This window comes from Tachyglossus aculeatus, chromosome 6, assembly GCF_015852505.1.
Source record: "Tachyglossus aculeatus isolate mTacAcu1 chromosome 6, mTacAcu1.pri, whole genome shotgun sequence".
Lineage (NCBI taxonomy): Eukaryota > Metazoa > Chordata > Mammalia > Monotremata > Tachyglossidae > Tachyglossus > Tachyglossus aculeatus.
Genome location: NC_052071.1, coordinates 46,390,287 through 46,403,741, shown reverse-complemented (window position 1 = coordinate 46,403,741; position 13,455 = coordinate 46,390,287). Strand labels below are relative to the sequence as shown.

Here is a 13,455-nt window from a genome sequence, read left to right as displayed (position 1 = left end):
GATCACATCTCCCTACACCTTCCATATCCTTTTGAAATCATATGCTCTCCAGGAGCCTTCTCCAATTAATCTCCCCTATCCCTGAACTATTTACCTCAATATTGCCACTACAGAACATTCGTGTCACCTAAGCATTTGAATACCCACCTCAAGCCCACCCTCGAATAGCACTTATATTCACTATCTAGCATGGCTCAGTGGAAAGAACACGGGCTTTGGAGTTAGAGGTCCTGGGTTCTAATTCCAGCTCCACCAGTTGTCAGCTGTGTGACTTTGGGCAAGTCACTTAACTTCTCTTTGCCTCAGTTATCTCATCTGTAAAAGGGGGTTAAGAATGTGAGCCCCCTGTGAGACAACCTGATCACCTTGTAACCTCTCCAGTGCTTAGAACAATGCTTTGCACATAGTAAGTGCTTAATAAATGCCATTATTATAATTATTATTTTCCCTCCCTGTAATTCATTCTAGTATCTGTCTGCCCCCATTAGACTATAGGCTTCTTGAGGGCAGGAATTCTGTCTAATAACCATTTTGTATTCTACCATGAGATTAGTACAATGCCCTGCACATAGTAAGTGCTTAATAAATGCCATTATTATTATTATTATTTTCCCTCCCTGTAATTCATTCTAGTATCTGTCTGCCCCCATTAGACTATAGGCTTCTTGAGGGCAGGAATTCTGTCTAATAACCATTTTGTATTCTACCATGAGATTAGTACAATGCCCTGCACATAGTAAGTGCTTAATAAATGCCATTATTATTATTATTATTTTCCCTCCCTGTAATTCATTCTAGTATCTGTCTGCCCCCATTAGACTATAGGCTTCTTGAAGGCAGGAATTCTGTCTAATAACCATTTTGTATTCTCCCATGAGCTTAGTGCAATGCCCTGCACATAGTAAGTGCTTAATAAATGTCATTATTATTATTATTATTTTCCCTCCCTGTAATTCATTCTAGTATCTGTCTGCCCCCATTAGACTATAGGCTTCTTGAGGGCAGGAATTCTGTCTAATAACCATTTTGTACTCTCCCATGAGCTTAGTACAATGCCCTGCACAGAGTAAACACTAAATCTCTGCTGTGTGTCATGTTGCATAATGGCAACCGACCACTAGATATCGCTCATTTACCTCATTTCCCAAGAAGGAGCCAAGGAAAACCAGCCCAGAATGAATTTCAACCCTATTTACTGAGCACTTACTGTGTGCAGAGCACTGTACTAAGCGCTTGGGAAGTAGTGTGGCTATTTTTTTCCATCCCAGCTACCCAAAACACCTCTCACTGTGAAAGTTCTATAAATACTTCCTTGAGAGATCCTACTTACTATAGATGCCCCCGTCGGTGCTAGGCCCTTTGCATTCATTCATTCATTCAATCGTATTTATTGAGTGCTTACTGTGTGCAGAGCACTGTACTAAGCCCTTGGGAAGTACAAGTTGGCAACATATATTCATTCATTCATTAATCATATTTATTGAGCGCTTACTGTGTGCAGAGCACTGTACTAAGCCCTTGGGAAGTACAAGTTGGCAACATATATTCATTCATTCATTCAATCGTATTTTTTGATTGAATAATATACATGTTATTCAACATATAGAGACGGTCCCTACCCAACAGCAGGCTCACAGTCTAGAAGGGGGAAACAGACCACAAAACATATTAACAAAATGAAATAAATAGAATAAATATGTACAAATAAAATAGAGTAATAAATACGTACAAACACATATACATTAGAGAAGCAGCGAGGCTCAGTGGAAAGAGCCCGGGCTTTGGAGTCGGAGGTCATGGGTTCAAATCCCAGCTCCGCCGATTGTCAGCTGTGTGACTTTGGGTAAGTCACTTCACTTCTCTGTGCCTCAGTTCCCTCATCTGTAAAATGGGGATTAAATCTGTGAGCTCCCCATGAAACAACCTGATCACCTTGTAACCTCCCCAGGGCTTAGAACAGTGCTCTGCATGTAGTAAGCACTTAATAAGTGCCATCATCATCATCAGCATCATGCGTGGCATAGTGGAAAGAGCACAGGCTTGAGAGTCAGAGGTCGTGGGTTCTAATCCCAGCTCCGCCACTGACCAGCTGTGTGACTTTAGGCAAGTCGCTTGACTTCTCTGTGCCTCAGTTACCTCATCTGTAAAATGGGGAGGAAGATTGTGAGCCCCACGTGGGACAACCGGATCACCTTGTATCTCCCCCAGGGCTTAGAACAGTGCTCAGCACATGGTAAGTGCATAACGAATGCCATCATTATTATGCTTAATAAATAGTATCAATCTCCAGCAGCCAGGTGTAGTGGATACAGCACAGGCCTGGGAGTCAGAAGGTCATGGGTTCTGATTCTGCGAGCCCTAAACAATAATAATAATAATAATGGCATTTATTAAGCACTTACTATGTGCAAAGCACTGTTCTAAGCACTGGGGAGGTTACAAGGTGATCAGGTTGTCCCACAGGGGGCTCACAGTCTTAATCCCCATTTTACAGATGAGGTAACTGAGGCACAGAGAAGTTAAGTGACTTGCCCAAAGTCACACAGCTGACAATTGGCGGAGCTGGGATTTGAACCCATGACCTCTGACTCCAAAGCCCGTGCTGTTTCCACTGAGCCACGCTGCTTCTCTAATAGTATTTGTTAAGCACGTACTATGGGCCAAGCACTGTTCTAAGCACTGGGGGAGATACCAGGTAATCAGGTTGCCCCACGTGGGGCTGACAGTCTTAATCCCCATTTTACAGATGAGGGAACTGAGGCCCAGAGAAGTGAAGTGATTTGCCCCAAATCACACAGCTGACAAGGGACGGACCCGGGATTAAAACCCTTGACCTCTGACTCCCAAACCCGGGCTCTTTCCACTAAGCCACGCTGCTTGACAGGAATGGTTTCCAACCTGATTTGCTTGTATTCACCCCAGTGCTTAGGGCAGTGCGTGGCACATAGTAAGCGCTTAACAAATATAATAATAATAATAATAATCTCCAAAAGAAGGAACTAAAGGAAGGTAGAGGGCTAAGCAGCAATAGCTAGTGGAAAGAGCATGGTCTAGGAGTCTAGGTTGTAATCCCGACTCTGCCAGTTGCTTGCTGTGTGAACTTGGGCAAGTCACTTAACTTCTTTGTGCCTCAGTTTCCTCAACTGTTAAATGGGGATTCAGAAACCTGTTCTCTTTTCTAATTAGACTGTAAGCCCCATGTGAGAAAGGGATCTGCTTAATTGTATTTACCCTAGTGCTTAGAACAATGCTTAGCACATAGTAAACTTTTAACAAATACCATTAAAAACACTACAATAGATTGCTAACAAAGAAAGCAAGTTCTCCTTTCTGGAAAGGGGGAAGCAGTGTGGCCTAGGGAACAGAGCTCGTGCAGCCAAATATTAGGAGGCCGCAAAGATTGGATGGTTGTATAAGGTGCTGCTAAGAAAAAGGGACAGGGATATTAACTTGTCTTTAAAAATTTGAATCTAGAAAGAGGTGCATTCATCAGAGGGTGTGAAAGAATATCAGAAATGGGAGATCTCAGCTCCATTTTAAACAGCTCCATTCCTGCTTCTTGGTGCCCACTCACAAATACACAAACACTCTCCCCAGCCATTCTTATGAAATTTACAGCTTCAAAGCTTATCTCCAGAATCAACTTCACCCAGAAAGGGATAGAGATGGGGAGATGGGCTTTGACTACCGCAAATTTCAGAAGTCATCTGATGACTTTAGAGGAGCAGCATAGCCTACTGGCTAGAGCACGGCCCTGGGAGTCAGAAGGACCTGGGTTCTAATCCCAGCTCCACCACATGTCTGCTGTGTAGCCTTGGGCAAGTCACTTCATTTCTCTGGGATTCAGTTACCTCATCTGTAAAATGGGGATTAAGAGTTTGAGCCTCTTGTGGGACAGGAACTGTTAGCTTATAGCTACCCCAGCACTTAGAAAAGTGCTTGGTACATAGTAAGCACTTAACAAGTACAATAATTACACACTCCACACTCAGAGCCAGCCCTGGCCAACCTAGCAACTGGGCAAAGTGCAGGTCTCCAGCCCTGTCACACTCCAGTTTCATTTGCTCCCAGGGTTTAGTGGAGGTAAGGCTGTTAGTAGGGGCATGTGAGGTAGGGCATAGGTGGGTGAAAAGTGGAGGAACTGGCGAACAAGGAAGCCATCATGAGATTGGGGTGGAGACGTATAAAGCGGGAAGCAGCCATGGCCTAGAGGAAAGAGTCAGGAATTTTAGTCCCAGCTCTGCCACCTGCCTGCTGTGTGAGCTTGGGCAAATAATTTAACTTCGCTGCACCTTAGATTCTTCATCTACAAATTGGACATTCAATACTTCTTCTCTCTTCCTGATAGGCTGTGAACCCCATGTAGGAAAGGGACAATGCTCCCACCTGATTATCTTGTATATAACCCAGTGCTTACTACAGTGTTTGGCAAAGAGTAAGTGCTTTGCGAGTCAACCATTCGATTCGATTCCAGTTGAGGTTCTCATAGTAGTGACTGACCTAGGATCAGACTCTCTCACGGGGGCAGGATGTGCAGATTCTGTGAGCCAAACAGGATTTTTCTGGGACTGACGATTTTTTTCATGATTTGCAAGGCTGCCCTAAAGGTTTATTTCCGGGACTGAGGTGACTGTATGATAGAAAACTTCAACTACCTTCTGGTTTTGATTTATGCCCATTCACCAATGAGACTATTAGACAGCCCCTCCCTCTCCACTTTCCCATCCTGTAAATTTTTTGTCCATCTCTTTTTTCAGGGAGAGGGAGAAGAGGGGTAAATAGTTTCAAGATAATCGGGTCAGGCACAGTTCCTGTCCCACATGGGGCTCTCAGTCTAAGTAGGAGGAAGAAAAGGTATTCAATGACCATTTTACAGATGAGATAACTGAGGCATAGAAGCATTAAGTGACTTGCCCAAGGTCATGCCACAGTGTTGGGATTAGAAGCCAAGTTTTGTGATACCAAGGCTTGTGCTTTTTCCACTAGATCACACCGCTTCTCTCTTCATGTCCTTGGACTCTTTTGCAGGCCACATCCATCTTTCTCCCTTGTCCCCTTTCTGCCCCTAAACTACGCTCCCCTTCTTAGGCAAAGACACAGCTTGGGAGTCAGAGGTTGTGGGTTCTAATCTCAGCTCCGCCACTTGTCAGCTGTGTGACTTTGGGCAAGTTGCTTAATCAATCAATCAATCAATCGTATTTATTGAGCGCTTACTGTGTGCAGAGCACTGTACTAAGCACTTGGGAAGTACAAGTCAGCAACATATAGAGACGGTCCCTACCCAACAACGGGTTCACAGTCTAGAAGTGGGAGACAGACAACAAAACAAAACACGTAGACAGGAATGGAATTTACAACAAAGTCCACTGGTCTAAGTGGGTTCTGGAGTTAGGGATTGGTGGAATTATGAACAGCTTCTATTTTGACTTGCTTCTCTAATGATGATAATAATAATAAAAATGTGGTATTTGTTAAGACCTTACTATGTGCCAAGCGCTGTACTAGGCACTGGAATTGATACAGTCCCTGACCCTCATCATCTAAATAGGAGAGAAAATGGATACTTCATCCCTATTTTACTGTTGAGGAAACTGAGGCACAGAGAAGTTAATTGACTTGCCCAAGGCCACACAGCAGGCAATTGGTGGAGCCACAGTTAGAACCCAGGTTCTGTGACTCCCAAAAGAATCCTTTCTGTTTTTGACTTTTCAATTTGGGGGATAAATGAATATTATAATCTTTCTTTTCAGATGAGGGAAAGAAACCCAGAGAGTATGTTGATTCTTTTGTCCAGGTCAGATAGAGACTGACTTAGAATCCACATTGCTTGAGTCTCCAAACTCTGTTTAGTCTGCTGTGATGGACATATTACTTTCAGCCTAGCTGTTAAACTAGCTGTTCTGCTGATGGCAACTTCAGTTTCTCATTAACACTGGATTTTATGAAGAGCAACACATTTCCTATTCAGTCCCTCCCCAGGAGTTGAGTTAGCTACACTTTTCATCAGCATTCACATTTCCTCTTTTGTTCAAACATTCAACCAAAATTTTGTTGGATCCTACATAATACTCCCACCAATTACAATTTTTATTCCCTCTCCCCCACTTAACCCCACCCCCCATTTTGGCCACTAAATTTCCCCTCAAACTTGAGAGACTTAGAATAATGTTTTCAGTGATATTACCTCGCAGGGAGGAAGCAGGGGGAACACCTTTGTATTTCATATCAATCAACCAATCAATCAATAGTATCATCAATAGTATTTACTGAATATTTATTCTGTATAGAGCACTGTTCTAAGAGCTTGGGAAAGTACAGTTGTTGGTACATTTTTTTCCTTGCCTTTGAGTTAGGAAATATGGTCCCTGCTTTCAAGTAATTTGTAATCTAGTCACTCAATAAATACAGTTATTATCATCATCAATCGTATTTATTGAGTGCTTACTATGTGCAGAGCACTGTACTAAGCGCTTATTACTTCTACTGGGCCAAAGTTGAGGGTTAGGGCTCAGGTGGAGAGTCAGGAAATCTGGTTAATACCAAGTTAGAAAACAGCCAGCTCTTAGCCATCAGGAAGCAGGCATAAGACACTAAGCCTGTTGGGGGCAGGGAACATATCCACCAACTCTGCCATATTGTTATATTGTACTTTCTCAAGCCCTACACACAGTAAGCACTCAATATGATTGATCGATTCATTGATTGACTGATAAATTCACAAAAGATCCAACATGGGAAGTTACCAATGACAGGGCTGGGGGCTTAGGATGCAGAGAGTAGGATATAAAATTTAACAATGAACATTCTTCTGTGAGTCATTAGGAGATGCCAAGGAGACCTGTTCCACAACCCTTACCTCTCATTCTCCTCCCTTTCAGAGTTGATTCCCCTTTTCCTGGGATTTTCCTTGCTCCCCCAGTTCTTGATCTGGCCAAAGAAGACTTTCCCTCTTGTCACAAGAGAATTCAAAATAACAGTAATAATAACTGTGGTGTTTGTTAAGCACTTACTATGTGTGAAGCACTGTGCTAAGTAATAATAATAATAATGATGGTATTTGTTAAGCACTTACTATGTGCAAAGCACTGGGGGGGATACAAGGTGATCAGGTTGTCCCACATGGGGTTCATAGTCTCAATCCCCATTTTACAGATGAGGTAACTGAGACCAGAGAAGTTAAGTGACTTGCCCAAGGTACTAGGGTAGATGCAGTCAATTCAGACACAGCCCCTGCCCCACCTGGGGCCCATAGTAATAATAATAGTAATATTGGTGGTATTTTTCAAGCACTTACTATATGTCAAGCACTGTTCTAAGGTCTGAGGTAAATTCAGGATAATCAGGTTGGACACATATCCCATATGAGCTCACAGTCTTAATCCCCATTTTACACATGAGGTAATTGAGTCACAGAGATGTAAAGTGACTTGCCCAAAGTGACACAGCAGACAAGTGGCAAGAGTCAGGATTAGAACTCAGGTCCTTCTGACTCTCCGGCCAGTTTTCCATCCACTAGGCCAAGCTAGTCTAAGCGGGAGGGAGGATCAAGTATTTAATCCCCAGTTACAGATGTGGAAATGGAGGCACAGAGGAGTCATCTGTCCAAGGTCCCCCTGCGGACAAATAGAACCCACGTCTTCTGATTCCCAGGATCGTGATCTTTCCCACCATTACCTGTTGAGCTGTGACTGACTGGCAGTCAATGCTCTCACGGGCCGAGCTTCCCGGGGCGGGACAGAGGTTCTGGCTGGGGATCCGCCGACCATAAAACGCTGAGAGGATGCTGATGGTGGTCCTGTGGGGACAGGTGACCCCCAGCTGCTCTCCATCACACGCGTGAACCGTGTGGTTCTTCAGAATCTTCTTCAGGTAGCCTGGGGGAGGGTCAGAAATAAGAGGGTCATGGGCCTGGGGCAAAGCACAAGGGTGACTGCCTTCAGAATCATCCCATAATCAAAGAATTAGGGAAAGAGCCCCATTGCAAAGACAATTCTCAGTGTGGAACATCAATCAATAGTATCTGTTGAGCTCTTCAGCGTCGAGGGAATCTTAACTCATCCTAGAATCACCACTGATGCATTGAAAATAAATGCCAAGCACAGGGACCCATGGATTACTTACTATCTCCCCCTTCAAAGCTTTTTTGAAGGCACATCTCTTCCAGGAGAACTCCCTGACAATGCACCCCCTCTTCCTCTTCTCCCACTCCCTTCTGCATCACCTCGACTTGCTATCTTTGCTTTTCACCCCCTCCCAGCCCCAAAGCACTTATTCAATCATTCAATCGTATCTATTGAGTGCTTACTGTGTGCAGAGCACTGTACTAAGCGCTTGGGAAGTACAAGTTGGCAATACATAGAGACGGTCCCTACCCAACAAAAGGCTCACAGTCTAGAAGGGGGAGACAATCAACAAAACAGAACATGGAGACAGGTGTCAAAATGGTCAGAATAAACAGACGAAAGGCCTCTTGAAGGAGATGTGAATTGAATAAGGCTTTGAAGGTGGAGAGAGTGGTGGTCTCTTGGATGAAGGGGAGAGAGTTCCAGGCCGGGGGGAGAATGTGGGCAAAGTTGTCTGTGGTGAAATGGAGGAGACAGAGGTACAGCAGTAGGTTGGCATTAAGAGGAGTGAAGTGAGTCAATAGGAAATCAGTATGAAACCAAATAAGAGTTGGCAAGGTGGATGAGTGCTTTAAAGCCCCTGATAAGGAGTTTCTATTTGATAAAGAGATGGCTGGAGGTTCTGAAGTGGAAAAACCTGGACTGAACTTTTTTTTTTTTTTTTGGCCAGGGGTGGGGGGAATAATCCAGGCAGAAATGCAGTATAGACTGGAGTGTGGAGAGACAAGAGGCAGGGCGGTCAGCAAGAGGCTGATGCAATAATCAACCACACAAAATATATATATGCATACATATATACATATATATCTATACATATATACATACATATATACAGCACTTATGTACATATCTACCAATTTTCTATTATAAATTATTTATTTATATTAATGTCTGTCTACCTCTATAGACTGTAAGATCACTGTGGGCAGGGAATGTGTCTTCCAGTACATTATTGTACACTCCAAAGTGCTTAGTACAATGTTCCCCACACAGTAAGCACTCAATAAATATGCTTGAAGATGAAATACTCTTATAGACAAATGACTGTTGATGAGAAAGTGCTATAGAAAATAAGTGCTGTAGAAATCCAAGGTGTCACACTTATGCTGCAAAGTGTGATGGGAGCCTGTGTCTCCCTTAAGAGACATTTAATGAGCCAACAATTAAATGAATTACTCTCTCCAAGGGTCTGTTCCTTAATAAAGGACCATGCCCTTCACAAGCTTTCAAGCAAACTGAAGTCTGAAAAACAAGACTCATTGTTTTCTCCAATTATGCAGCTAAATCTAGGTAAGGGATTATAATAATAATAATTTTGGTATTTGTTAAGCACTTACTATGTGCCAAACACTGTTCTCAATGCTGGGGTAGAGGGAAGGAGGCCATGGCAGCCTGGAAAGTCAGAGAAAACCCCATCCATCTGCACCATTCATAACCAGAAAGCCAGCTCACCCAACTCGTGCTTCTCATCCACTCAGAAAGCCTGGTACCAGTCTCCGCTCCACAAACAGCTTTTAGTTCGGTTTCTCCAAGGCAGACACTAACTCTTTAATGCCAGTGCCAGAGACTCCCTGTCTGTCCACAAGCATTCAGGCACCCAAATCGAGACATGAATACAACTTTTTCAATATGCAAAATTCTCCCATTAATTGAAGGGGAAGGGGGGAGGAAGGGGACAGTCTAGGATTAACTAGGATTATTCATGATTATCTTTTATTTCTAATAGTATTCTCTATAGGTGAGAAACAACAATCAATCTCCATACCTTATGTAAAGCTACAAGTACCTTACTGAACTGTGCTCTCCCAAGTGCTCTGTAAACTGCCAGTGCTCAGTAAATACCATTGATTAATAAAGTCCAAGCTTATCATGCAACTTTGTGCCTGGGAGTCAAAAGGACCTGGGTTCTAATTCTAGCTCTGCAGCCTGTCTGCTGTGTGGGAACCTTATCTCGGGTTTACTCAGTGAAAAACAGAGCTCCTTCCTCAGCTAATAGATTTGTCATCTGACCATGGTACTCAGCATCCAGCTTTAAAGATCAATTTTGTGAAGTGCCTTTGCTGGTTCCTCTAGTGGGCGCCAGGAACACACATTTAACATAACGACAATAATAATAATAATAATAATAATAATAATAATAATCGTATTTGTTAAGCGCTTACTATGTGCCAAGCACTGTTCTAAGTGCTGGGGTAGATACAGGGTAATCAGGTTGTCCCATGTGGGGCTCAAAGTTTTAATCCCCATTTTATAGATGAAGTAACTGAGGCCCAGAGAAGTTAAGTGACTTGCCCAAAGTCACACTGCTGACAAGGGGCAAAGCCAGGATTAGAACCCACGACCTCTGACTCCCAAACCCGGGCTTTTTCCACTAAGCCACGCTGCTTCTCATCCCCTGCTGGGACCCTATCCCTGCAAGGAGAGTTCATTAATAGGGTGGCTCTGGGCTATTTTTCTAAGCTTACTGTCTGCAAGCCCTAATGGACGGGAGAATATGGGAAAGGACCACTCCTCCCTTCCACCTTTGAGAAGAAGCACACAGAACCACTTCTGGGCGTGAGGGGAGAATGATAACACCTTCCAAGAGTCACAGAACCAAAAGCCAGGAAGGGGACTTTGAGAGGTCATCTTATCCAGCCCGCTGCAGGCAGGCAGCACCCCATTTGCTGATGGCATCTGTTAAGTGCGAACTATGTGCCAGTCACTGTACTAAGCGCTAAGATGGATGTTGTCTCTGTTGCTGAATTGTACTTAGTAGCGCTGTGAACTCTGCGCATAGTAAACACTCAATAAATACGATTGAATGAATATAAGCCATAGAATTGGACACAGTCCCTGCCCCTCAAAGGGCTCACAGTCTTCATCCCCATTTTACAGATGAGATAACTGAGTCACAGAGAAATGAAGTGGCTTGCCCAAGACCAGACAGCAGACAGGCGGCAGAGCTGGAATTAGAACCCAGGTCCTTCTGACTCCCAGGCACATAGTTGTATGATAAGCTTGGACTTTATTAATCAATGGTATTTACTGAGAGCTGGCAGTTTACAGAGCACTTGGGAGAACACAGTATAGTAAGGTACTTGTAGCTTTACATAAGGTTTGGAGATTGATCTGTTGTTTCTCACCTATAGAGAATCAATCAATCAATCAATCAATCGTATTTATTGAGCGCTTACTATGTGCAGAGCACTGTACTAAGCGCTTGGGAAGTACAAATTGGCATCACATAGAGACAGTCCCTACCCAACAGTGGGCTCACAGTCTAAAAGGGGGAGACAGAGAACAGAACCAAACATACCAACAAAATAAAATAAGTAGGATAGAAATGTACAAGTAAAATAAATAAATAAATAGATAAATAGAGTAATAAATATGTACAACCATATATACATATATACAGGTGCTGTGGGGAAGGGAAGGAGGTAAGACGGGAGGATGGAGAGGGGGACGAGGGGGAGAGGAAAGAAGGGGCTCAGTCTGGGAAGGCCTCCTGGAGGAGGTGAGCTCTCAGCAGGGCCTTGAAGGGAGGAAGAGAGCTAGCTTGGCGGATGGGCAGAGGGAGGGCATTCCAGGCCCGGGGGATGACGTGGGCCGGGGGTCGATGGCGGGACAGGCGAGAGCGAGGTACAGTGAGGAGATTAGTGGTGGAGGAGCGGAGGGTGCGGGCTGGGCAGTAGAAGGAGAGAAGGGAGGTGAGGTAGGAGGGGGCGAGGTGATGGAGAGCCTTGAAGCCCAGGGTGAGGAGTTTCTGCTTGATGCGCAGATTGATCGGTAGCCATTGGAGGTTTTTGAGGAGGGGGAGTAATATGTCCAGAGCGTTTCTGGACAAAGATAATCCGGGCAGCAGCGTGAAGTATGGATTGAAGTGGAGAGAGACACGAGGATGGGAGATCAGAGAGAAGGCTAGTGCAGTAGTCCAGACGGGATAGGATGAGAGCTTGAATTAGCAGGGTAGCGGTTTGGATGGAGAGGAAAGGGCGGATCTTGGCAATGTTGCGGAGCTGAGACCGGCAGGTTTTGGTGACGGCTTGGATGTGAGGGGTGAATGAGAGAGCGGAGTCGAGGATGACACCAAGGTTGCGGGCTTGTGAGACGGGAAGGATGGTAGTGCCGTCAACAGAGATGGGAAAGTCAGGGAGAGGACAAGGTTTGGGAGGGAAGACAAGGAGCTCAGTCTTCGACATGTTGAGCTTTAGGTGGCGGGCGGACATCCAGATGGAGATGTCCTGAAGGCAGGAGGAGATGCGAGCCTGGAGGGAGGGGGAGAGAGCAGGGGCAGAGATGTAGATCTGGGTGTCATCAGCGTAGAGGTGATAGTTGAAGCCGTGGGAGCGAATGAGGTCACCAAGGGAGTGAGTGTATATTGAGAACAGAAGGGGACCAAGCACTGAACCTTGGGGAACCCCCACAGTAAGAGGATGGGAGGGGGAGGAGGAGCCTGCAAAAGAGACTGAGAAAGAACGACCGGAGAGATAAGAGGAGAACCAGGAGAGGACGGAGTCTGTGAAGCCAAGGTCAGATAACGTGTTGAGGAGAAGGGGGTGGTCCACAGTGTCAAAGGCAGCTGAGAGGTCGAGGAGGATTAGGACAGAGTATGAGCCGTTGGATTTGGCAAGCAGGAGGTCATTGGTGACCTTTGAGTGCTATTAGAATGCTATTAGAAATAAAAGATAACCATGAAATCATGGCCTAGTGGAAAAATTGCAAGCCATGGAATCAGGGGACATGGATTCTAATCCTGCCGCAACCATTTGTCTGCTATGTGACCTTGACCTTGGGCAAATCACTTAACTTCAGTGTGCCTTCGTTTCGTCATATGTAAAATGGAGATAAAATACCCATTCTCCCACTCTCTTAGACTGTGAGTCCTATGTAGGACAGCAACTATGTCCAATCTGCTTATATCATATCGACTCTAGAGTCTAGTACAGTGCTTCTCACATAGTAAGCACGTAACAATTATCACAGTTATTATTAGACTACACAGTGCCAAAATGTTCCCAGCTCTTTCCTTTAAGAAACATCTTCATTACTACAGCTGGGGGTATGACCCTGTTTCACAATCTTGACCCTTACATTTTTGTTTCCTTTCCCTCCCTCTCCATCTTGGCCCCAAAGCAAGATGAATGAACCCACCAAGAGGGAGCAAAAGATTAAAGTGATGGATTTCAGAAGGACATTGCCCTTTAAGACTAATGGAGAGGAGGACAGAGCAGAAGTAGATGAAGTGTTCACAAGACTAAGGTCAAAATGCCCAATTAATTCCTCTAGCCAGTGAGCTCTAAGCAGTCTCATTCATTCACTCAATAGTATTTAATGAGCGCTTACTGTG

At 44.4% G+C, this 13,455-nt stretch overlaps 1 protein-coding gene across 2 annotated transcripts in view; it reads right to left on the bottom strand.

Moving 5' to 3' along the window:
• Nucleotides 1–13,455, bottom strand: part of LOC119929953 (protein eva-1 homolog C-like) — a 34,660-nt gene that overhangs the window by 12,645 nt on the left and 8,560 nt on the right. For both annotated transcript variants that reach the window (XM_038748339.1, XM_038748340.1), the window contains exon 2: nt 7,675–7,874. In XM_038748339.1, the coding sequence (XP_038604267.1) occupies nt 7,675–7,874 (200 nt within the window). The remainder of the gene's footprint in view (nt 1–7,674; nt 7,875–13,455) is intronic.